The sequence below is a fragment of the Diorhabda carinulata genome, chromosome 12 (assembly GCF_026250575.1).
Source record: "Diorhabda carinulata isolate Delta chromosome 12, icDioCari1.1, whole genome shotgun sequence".
Lineage (NCBI taxonomy): Eukaryota > Metazoa > Arthropoda > Insecta > Coleoptera > Chrysomelidae > Diorhabda > Diorhabda carinulata.
The window spans coordinates 2,169,590-2,180,641 of NC_079471.1; the positions used below are offsets into that span (position 1 = coordinate 2,169,590).

The 11,052-nt window shown below is 31.1% G+C and overlaps 1 protein-coding gene across 1 annotated transcript; it reads left to right on the forward strand.

Annotated features, from left to right (window-relative positions):
• Positions 1–4,344: 4,344 nt before the first annotated feature.
• LOC130900079 (uncharacterized) lies at positions 4,345–9,217 on the forward strand. The gene is made up of 4 exons (XM_057810420.1): positions 4,345–4,438; positions 4,575–4,742; positions 7,930–8,141; positions 8,962–9,217. The coding sequence occupies exons 1-4, from the start codon at positions 4,376–4,378 to the stop codon at positions 9,134–9,136; spliced, it is 618 nt and encodes a 205-aa protein (XP_057666403.1). The 5' UTR covers positions 4,345–4,375; the 3' UTR covers positions 9,137–9,217.
• Positions 9,218–11,052: the final 1,835 nt, after the last annotated feature.

Sequence of the window (11,052 nt, forward strand, 5' to 3'; positions counted from 1 at the left end):
TTTTCGATTTAAAAAAAAACCTCAAAATATGTATGAAAATATGTTTTGTATGACGTTTAAAATGTTTAATATTTATAGGGGGTGAAAAATTGTAGAAATATTTCATTATATCAGAAACAACAATTCATTTTCCTAACAAAATCCATTAATTTAAGCTTTCAAAAAAATTTTTGTGATATGGAGTAGTTTTTATGGGTTGAATTATATTGAATTGAATTATATATATTTTTTCTACTCAAAAGCGAAAATAAAATGATTTCATACTGTATTAGGGTAGTTTTTAAGGGTAGTTACATATAAAAAAATAGAAATATTACTTACATTGTAAAAAAACAACAATCATTTCACATAATAAACCCTATAACTACTTCCATTTAGTAATTTGCAATTTTTTCCATTCTGAGGGTTGGTTTTTGGTTTTTGTATTATTAAAAATATTGAAGGTCAGATTTTTTATACTTGAAGAAAAAAAATTCTCCTATTACGACCCAAAATTTTAAAAAATGTTTTTTACCACATTTTTTAAATAATCTTTGTATGAGGGGTTGTTTTTAAGGGTAGGTGAGCGGTAAAATATCAAAATATTAAAGTCACGATACAAAACAATCAACATTTATTATATTTGAACATAACTATAACCCATTACAGCTTTATTTCATTAGTTTTCAATTTATTGGAGTAAGGGGTGATTTTCACCCATTAAAAATAAAAAGCATACTTCACGACCAAGTCAGGTTTGAAAAGGAGGGTGATTTGAACTAAATTCCAAATTTTCAAGAAGATCGATCAATTTTTTAGCATTTAACCTCAAAATAACCCCAACATGACTTGAACCGGTTTGTTGTAGATTTTTCCAATAAATTGACTGAAACTATTTAATCGAACCTGGCACCAACCAGGTAGTAGAAAGCAAAAGTTTCATTTGAATTAATATTTTATACAAAATCTGTGTGTATTCCCATCAGCTGTTTACGATTATCTTTCATTACATGCGGCAACGTCGCGCTGTTATTTTGAATAAAAGGCGGGAACGCTTTTCGTAAAATAATTCTTAAAAACACTAGTTATTCATAAACATAAAGTGTTTTATTATTATCTGTGTTAATATTGTTTATATTTTATGGTAGGAATCAATCAGGAAGATTCCAAATCGATGGTGTTGATTATAAATTGTTCGACTCGATAAGTCAAAGGTTGAATTTTAAATTCACGTTGAAGGAATTTCGAGGTTATAATTTGACAACATCTAAAAGTCGAGCTTTAAAAGCAGTGAGTATACAACAACTAAATAAAAAGCTTATTATTTTAATTAATTAATCACAACAGATTTTTGTTAAATCTAGTTTTTATTAACTGTATTTACTATAAACAGATTAAGGAATATTAAGGATTAGTATTAGTCCGGTCAAATTTGACCAAAATAAGAGTGAAGCTACGAAAAATCTCATCGAGATGAAAATCAATAAAATTGTTTAAAATATAAATAAAAATAGAATTTTAAAGTTTGCCATCATTCCCTTGTGTGAAAAAAATGTTATTCAAAGTCAAAGTTAAAAAAAATGAGTTTTTTGCGATTTTCAGCAAAACGGTGAGTTTTATCAAAAAAATATAAAGGACAAAAATTGTAGATCGTAAAATTATCTACAAAAAATGTATCGATACTTTTTTTTCTACGAGCTATAGTTTCTGAGATATACAAAGAAGTTTCTGTACTTGGTGGATTCCACAACATTCTATGAATTTATGAAGGTTATTACGTTATCGAAGGTTGTGGTATGGAAGGTTTCTGTAGTATAATCTTATCTCAGGTATTATACGACCTGTAATTTCAAAAAAAATTACATAATGTTGAAGGGTGGGCTCGAAAAACAGGTTTTATAGTGTCGGAAACAATATATTCACACTAAAACTTAATTTACGATATTTACTAGTCCCAAATATGAAATCGACTAGATTACAATTGATTTCTTATATTCTATTTTCAATATTTTCTCTGTTTTTGATGAATGTTTAAATAGAGTTCTCACAAGAATAGCGTTTTTAAGGATTATCCCTGTCCCACACTTAAGTTTACAGTATTTACAACAATCAAGATTTTAAAAGAAGTTTTAAGTTTTTTTTAGGTTAGGAAAAATCATATTTGAGCTTCTTCGAAGGTAATTTCCTGCTTGGCATTTTTTTTTCAGAAATTTGCCTCTAAATATCAAGTCTTTTTTGAGTAATTCGCAAAAAATTCACTGTTGAAAAAATCCAGTAACACAAAATTCGCTTTTTGTAAGAGAAATTTTGAGATTAGGAAAAAATTACAGGGAATCTTTTTTGTAGGAAATTTTTTGAACTACATTTTTGGTTCCTTCACTTTTTTCGAATTTCATCATAGATTCCGAGTTATTTGCAAAATTCCTAACCTAAGCTAAATCCAGAAAATCAGCGACATAACTAGCTTCCAATTGGGCTGTACTCACTGGACTAATACCCATGTAGCTGTGAAAAAATAAATGCTTCTCAAACTAAGTTTGACTTAAGTGCTTCCGCGGATCCACGCGGAGCCTACGGTCTGTCGCAGCTGATGACGATAACGACGATGACGACGATTACGACCAAAACCCGATTGATATTTTGATCCCTTCAAACTTTTTGAGCACAATTGTCTAAGAATTAGATTTAAAGGGTTAGACTCATGTCGAATCCATTTTCGAATCCTCCCCCGTGGGGCCCACGTTGGGAAACACAGCTCTAGATAAATGTATGCTTTTATTTGCGTTTCTATTCGGACTGTCAGATATAAATTTCGATAAAAACTTGATCGAAAATATATTTAATGAGATATAATCACTATTCATATTCTAACGCGGGTTTCAAATCCAATACTAAAGAAATTATTATCCTTTTAACGTGGTTTTCAAGTTTTTATTTAATATTTATGTTTCAGCTTAGTGTTAATGAGGTCGACGTCGTACTGGGCGGCTTAACATTAACAATTGATAGAGCAATAAAATTCGACTTCATCTCGCCTTACCAATATACGTTTTTTATGGCGTTTTATTTGATGAATCAGGATCGTTATCCTTCTGTAAGAGATTTGGTATGGAATAAACTAGTCAAAACGGGATATATTCCCTTGTTGGTGTTTTGTACTGTAATTTTTGGATGCCTATTGAAAATATCTACTGTAATTTTCAAAAATAATCAAATAACCAAAAAACATCATATAAATGTGAGTGAAAAATATTTGTTTTATCCCATTTCAAATGTTCAAAAGTCAAATTATAAAAGATAATTATCAAGAAGTGACATTACGCTTTAAAAAATAATCAAATCATTCAAGATCCTCATAATTTGAGGCAATTAAGTCCAAATATTTTCATAATCCAATTTCACCCGACTATAATAAGTATTTTATGAAGAAAAACACGTTTTTTCACATATAATTTTTTTTATTTGTGGGATAATACTGCCAGAAAGCTACACTGGACGAAACTCACCGGCTACCACGACTCGGTATAATTCCTGACCATAAAAGCATCAATACCACTTTGATTTCGTCAAGAAAAGGTTTTATATTGGGATTATTTTGAATATATATTTTAAAAAATAATCAAATCATTCAAGATCCTCATAATTTGAGGCAATTAAGTCCAAATATTTTCATAATCCAATTTCACCCGATTATAATAAGTATTTTATGAAGAAAAACACGTTTTGTTTGAATATATATGTTCTAAGTTCGGTCCAAGCTGGAGTTTTCACCCGACAGAATAAAACTTGTCTGATTGCATCTTTCTTGAATCAATGGAAGAAATCGAAAAAGAAGCCTGGAATTCTTGTTTTTGGTCAATACCAACTGTCCTCAATATAAAACTATTGTACAGCGCAGCTGACAGCGTGAAAAACTCAAAAAAAAAGTCTATTTTGAGGTTATAATCGATATACGCTCTCGAAGACAACTATATTAAATAATAAAGGCAAATTCTGTGCAAAAAAAATGTTTCTATGCTAGTCTACGTACTTTTCAGTTCACCTATAATATAAACTTCGCAAAACGGTTCAAATATTTCAATTAAAATTGAAATTAAAATTAAAATTGAAAAGTGAAATCGATTCATTTTCTATCAAAGATCTAATCCAGCAAAACTACAAAGAATATGAAATCCAAAACGCTGATATAAACGTTGAAAAATTGTTCAACAACGCAATGAATAATTCCTCTACTTTTTAGGTTGTTCTCAATGTTCTGATTGGATTGTCTGATCCAATCCTAGCTATTTATAAAAATATTCCATACAGAACGTCAATCAAATTGGTTTTCCTCTTTTGGTTGTTAATGAAAGTCACGATCGACGTATACTTGTCAGCTATTTTCAGATCTTACATCATGTCGCAAAATTATACCAAACATGACATAAATGATCTGATGAATAGAGGTTATACTTTCGTGGTAAGTAGAAAGATAGTTGAGAGATGTTTCAAAAGACACGTTTATACTGGAGCGAATACCGAGTTGAATATCTTGCGTGGTGCGATGTCTCGGTCATCAATAGCTGTCGGAGCTACTGATTTTTCGTTTTCTTTAGCTCAATCCCAACGATCATGATTACATCAACAATTGGTGTTACCACTCAACTTTACCTTTATGCGTGTTGTTTATAACCGAAGGGATTTATTCCGATGAGAAGTGCGAGAATCTGCTGAAACCCAACCATGCAGTTATAATAGAAAATTCTCCAGCTTATGCATTTATTGTGAGTTATATTTTCATACTATAAATAACTAAGAACGCGCAAACTATCCTATTAACTAGATTTTGTAAATACAATCATCAAACAAGTCTAATCAAACTTAATTCATCTGTTTTAACAGGTATAAATCATCTTGATGAACCTGGCAAAGATAATGGTGCTAATTTATTAAATTATTATCATCCTTTCATACTTATATGTATTAAAGAACAAAAAACGAGAAATTTAATGTTTATTTTCCATAAAAAGAAGAAGAATCTTCTCCGAAATACTTCTTAGATCACCAAACAGATCTTAGTTTGTCTACAAAGTTTTAAAATAAACCACAATGTCTAAAAACGGACTAGTACTACAAAGTTGAGTGATGGAAAGACTTTAGGAGACATAAAAATATTTTTCTGCGGCCATTTGATGATGATCCTACGAAAATGACAGATCGCACGCTCGTTTTTACCTAAGAAAGTAGCTTATTTCACATATGTACTAAAAAATAACAAAACATGCACGTATTGAAACGCTTCTTTTTCTTATGTTATATATGGTCTCGAACTATAGGGGAAATAAGCGAATACAATATGAATCGGGCCGGGTGCCGAAAGGCAAAAGGCCAAATTGAAGAAGACAATATGATTTTTTGAGGTTATAATGTTGTAATTTGTGCAAACGGCTTGATTTCAGATCTTAGTTTGTCTACAAAGTTTTAAAAAAAGTTGAATGATGGAAAGACTTTAGGAGAGATAAAAATATTTTCCTAAGGCCATTTGATGATGATCCTACGAAAATGACAGATCGCACGCTCGTTTTTACCTAAGAAAGTAGCTTATTTCACACATGTACTAAACAATAACAAAACATACACGTATTGAAACGCTTCTTTTTCTTATGTTATATATGGTCTCGAACTATAGGGGAAATAAGCGAATACAATATTAATCGGGCCGGGTGCCGAAAGGCAAAAGGCCAAATTGAAGAAGACAATATGATTTTTTGAGGTTATAATGTTGTAATTTGTGCAAACGGCTTGATTTCATATCTTAGTTTGTCTACAAAGTTTTAAAAAAAGTTGAATGATGGAAAGACTTTAGGAGAGATAAAAATATTTTCCTAAGGCCATTTGATGATGATCCTACGAAAATGACAGATCGCACGCTCGTTTTTACCTAAGAAAGTAGCTTATTTCACACATGTACTAAACAATAACAAAACATACACGTATTGAAACGCTTCTTTTTCTTATGTTATATATGGTCTCGAACTATAGGGGAAATAAGCGAATACAATATTAATCGGGCCGGGTGCCGAAAGGCAAAAGGCCAAATTGAAGAAGACAATATGATTTTTTGAGGTTATAATGTTGTAATTTGTGCAAACGGCTTGATTTCAGATCTTAGTTTGTCTACAAAGTTTTAAAAAAAGTTGAGTGATGGAAAGACTTTAGGAGACATAAAAATATTTTCCTAAGGCCATTTGATGATGATCCTACGAAAATGACAGATCGCACGCTCGTTTTTACCTAAGAAAGTAGCTTATTTCACATATGTACTAAACAATAACAAAACATGCACGTATTGAAACGCTTCTTTTTCTTATGTTATATATGGTCTCGAACTATAGGGGAAATAAGCGAATACAATATGAATCGGGCCGGGTGCCGAAAGGCAAAAGGCCAAATTGAAGAAGACAATATGATTTTTTGAGGTTATAATGTTGTAATTTGTGCAAACGGCTTGATTTCATATCTTAGTTTGTCTACAAAGTTTTAAAAAAAGTTGAATGATGGAAAGACTTTAGGAGAGATAAAAATATTTTCCTAAGGCCATTTGATGATGATCCTACGAAAATGACAGATCGCACGCTCGTTTTTACCTAAGAAAGTAGCTTATTTCACACATGTACTAAACAATAACAAAACATACACGTATTGAAACGCTTCTTTTTCTTATGTTATATATGGTCTCGAACTATAGGGGAAATAAGCGAATACAATATTAATCGGGCCGGGTGCCGAAAGGCAAAAGGCCAAATTGAAGAAGACAATATGATTTTTTGAGGTTATAATGTTGTAATTTGTGCAAACGGCTTGATTTCAGATCTTAGTTTGTCTACAAAGTTTTAAAAAAAGTTGAGTGATGGAAAGACTTTAGGAGAGATAAAAATATTTTCCTAAGGCCATTTGATGATGATCCTACGAAAATGACAGATCGCACGCTCGTTTTTACCTAAGAAAGTAGCTTATTTCACACATGTACTAAACAATAACAAAACATACACGTATTGAAACGCTTCTTTTTCTTATGATATATATGGTCTCGAACTATAGGGGAAATAAGCGAATACAATATGAATCGTGCCGGGTGCCGAAAGGCAAAAGGCCAAATTGAAGAAGACAATACGATTTTTTGAGGTTATATCCGTATAAAAATTAAAAGTTTGTTGTAATTTGTGTTCAAATACGTACTAGTGTCTGCAAGATAATTTAAACGTTAAAATTAAGTGTTTTTACTATTACTGAGTCATGTATAAAGTAGTTGAATGAAAATTTATTCTTCATAGTGAAGGAAAACATTGTTTTGACTGTAGGATTTTTTAATTTTTAGCACACGTGTTTATATACTTTTCACACGTGTGTGATATTGTTTAATTGACTTTCTTATTAAAAAAATACGTTTTTCCATGAATTTTTTACGTTATTGTAGGAAAAATAGTGTACACAACTCGTTGGAAAGTGTATTTCGAACTCGTTACGTAATATACAATTAATTCGTCCTTATATTTCAAAAAATATATTGTATTTAAGTTGTAAACGACATATTTTGGTAGCGCAGTAAAAACTTGTCAAGTTCTGGTGATAATTTCATAAATTCGTACCATTACGCTTTCCAGAACCATCAGTTGCGTGTAATGGTAGCTTTTAATAGTTGTTTTACCCACTTTTAACGATCAGTTTTATTCAAAATGTTGCACACTCGTTAAAAAACGATAACAATAAAGTAATTTCATAAATTCGTACCATTTTATTTTCCAGGCGGAATCTTTGAACAGTTTTCTACCTGCTTTGATAGTGTAGGAACGAAATTTGTTTAACTAATTAATATTTTTTGTTTTATCACCCAATTATTGATTGAATAGCTTTTAATTTACCCAAAATCAAAATTGTCGAGACAGTTATATAATTTTTTCATCATTTAAGAACGATCTCAATGATTATTGGAATAATGGAAATACAGAAAAGGATTTTTCGAAATGTACATTCATTCGAAATTCACATGTAGCACTTGGTTTTACCAAATTATTCGTTGGGGAAGGATACCAAACGTTTTTAGTATCAAAAAAATCCCCTTTCGAACCGGGCTTTTCAAATACAGTAATGGAATTATTAGAAAGTGGAATAATTCAATATTGGTAAGTATGACGTCATAAACGATTTTATTCTTAATGTGAGGTTATCTTCTACACTTTGGATATACCGAGTGGTCGAAAAAGGACGGTATTTCGGAAATCGGAAAACTTTTGTGGAATGTGGAAGTACTAAGAGCTTCACTACGGCAAACAAACGTCCACCCTAGGACTTTTCGATCATTCTTTGAGGATATTTCTCTATTAAAACCTATATTTGCATATAAACAAGATGGCGATTGTACAGGTACTGCGTTAAATAATAATTTACCTTTCCTTGCTCCCGATTCACCCAGGTGTCTATTTGTGGAATAAGACGGTAAATCCACCGGAAATTTTCCGAGGAATTCCACTATTTTCACCATCGTCGTAGGCTGTTTTACCGTTCTTCATGAACCTTTTCGCCGGAAAGCGCTTGCCACGCTCAAGGCACTCAGTCGATACACCGGCAGTACCTTCCTCTATGGTAACTGTGTTTTTTAATGCATCGGGTCCCTAAAGATGATTGTGGTATCCTCTATTTGCGCTTTGGACCTCTTTGGGGCCTCGGTGGTGCTAAAACTGTTCAGACCATCGCTACTAAGTTGAACCAAGTGTCGTTTCCAGCTGCGTTCTACTGTTCACGAGCACTACTTCGATGTTTGTCCAATTTCAAGCCAATTATGTCTATCTAGTGGAAAATATTGTCAAGTTAATATCTTGTAGATGTTTTTCTACGATTACCACGACAACATTTTCGGTATAAGCGTTTGATTGTGTATGTGCGTGTGTTTGGACATAACCTCTCATATTGTAGTGAATCTAAAATCTTATTTCGTTATTGTAGGGCTTCTATAGAACAAAGGATGATTAAAAGATATGAAAATGTCATAAATAAATCTCGACGAGTCAGTATGAAATTGGATAAACTTATGTTTGCGTTCGAAATATGGTTTTTTGGTATCGTATGTTCTTTTTTCATTTTCTTTTTGGAAAACCGAAAGTACCATTGTCGAAACTAAAATAAACATTTTTTGTATGTTTTTTTAATACTTAATGTAATCGTAAAAACTACGATTTAAATAAATTTGTGTTTTTTTTTTCAGAATTACCGACTTTTTCATTACTTAACCCCCTCCCTGTAACTTTAATAAAAAATAAAATGTTTTTTCGCGAATTCTTCGTCTAACCCTGGTATATACAGAATACTCCGCCCTTTTCAAAAATTAAACACGTAAAGAATGTTCAAAGGCTCTAACAAATTAATCATTATTATTGAGATTTATAATTCGAGAAATCGTTTCTATAAAATGACGGTTAACCTAGAAATCATTTCATATTTTGATAAATAGCAATTTAGTATAAAATATGAGATTTCTCGACATTACGTTCGTATTGATTGGATTGTTATTGTAAATAACAAAGAAAAAAACAGTATTTTTCAATTATTTTCACCTTGATACTCTAAAAGTTTGATAAGCTGTTTGAAAATCTTGGAGCAAGTTGTTTTAACAAGTAAGTATGTTTATTGGCCTCCTTTATATTTAAATTTCACAAAAATTTCGTTTAAAAATAATTTGGTTAAGAAATTTTTGTTCTACTACAGGGTGTGACATATTTTTTGCACTTTTGAAATATAAATACGAAAATTACTTATTTTTTTTTTAATTGCCGTACAATTGATTTCTCAAAATGAAAATTATGTTAAATAACCAAGCATAGCACGATTATAAAAAGTGAAAATTCAAAAAGAGTCGTTTCATTTTATATACGGTGTGTCCACGTAAATTGGCGATATATGGGACATAACTTTTTTATTATGAATTTTACGAAAAAAAGTTATTCTTTATAAAAAGTTCTGCATGGTCCAAAACCTACAATTCAATCATCAGATGATGAATTTTTTCAGTCGTATACGAGGTTTGTCGAAAAATGTGATTTTTGCTCTAAAGTACTTTTCTTTTTTGATAATATCGAAAATTGTTATGAAGAAAAGATGTTTAGAATTAAAAATAGCTTTCAAATATTCATCATTGTTTATTTAGATCAAAAAAAATTTTTTTTTCTATATTTTCTCTGCGATTACGTTGGAAATTTTGGAAATTTAAGTTTCTAAATCAATTTTTAAAAACAATTATCTCTCAATTTTTATCAAACACCGAAAACCTTCAAGTTGCTTAATCACTAGTTTGTAACATTCTATTTAAATAAACAATGTTGATATTGTCAAAAAGAAAAGTACTTTACACATTTTTTGACAAACCTCGTATACGACTGAAAAAATTTAACATCTGATGATTGAATTGTAGGTTTTGGACCATACAGAACTTTTTATGAAGAATAACTTTTTTTCGTAAAATTAATAATAAAAAAGTTATGTCCCATATACCGCCAATTTACGTGGACACACTGTATATTATACGAGATGATCCCAGAAGTACCTGGCCCAATAATTTTCGAAAAATCTTCCGTCGAGACAGAAAATAGTCCGAACGAGCTAAATCTGGCGAATAGGGAGCATGAGATAGCAATTCAAACATTGTTTTGATAAAACATTTTCTTATCAATTGTTCCATGTTTACAAATTCACTGGAAACGTTCATATTCAATGCCAAATATGAACTAAATAACTTGAAACATAATCTGGTGTAGAGATTGTGTACTTTCTAATACAGTGCAGCAACCACCTTCATCTCTAGGTCAGGCCAGGTACTTCTAGGACCATCCTCGTAAGTACGTGGCTCTAATGCAAAAAGGAAAGGATGGACTGTATAATTTCGATCTTCTATATAATGACAAAAAGTTAGTCATGAAGATATAATCAATTTGCTAAGACTTAAAGTATTCCAAGCGTGCTTTAAAACATTCCTGGCTTCTCCTGGAAGACCTTTAATCTACTCGGTAGTTATCTGCTCAAAATCTGCTCAAGATTAAGAAG

Coding starts and splice junctions, on each gene's coding strand:
- LOC130900079 (XM_057810420.1), top strand. CDS start 4,376: ATGTCGCAAAATTATACCAAACATGACATAAATGATCTGATGAATAGA. Junction 4,439..4,574: donor ATAGAGGTTATACTTTCGTG/GTAAGTAGAAAG, acceptor CGTTTTCTTTAG/CTCAATCCCAACGATCATGA. Junction 8,142..8,961: donor AGTGGAATAATTCAATATTG/GTAAGTATGACG, acceptor TCGTTATTGTAG/GGCTTCTATAGAACAAAGGA.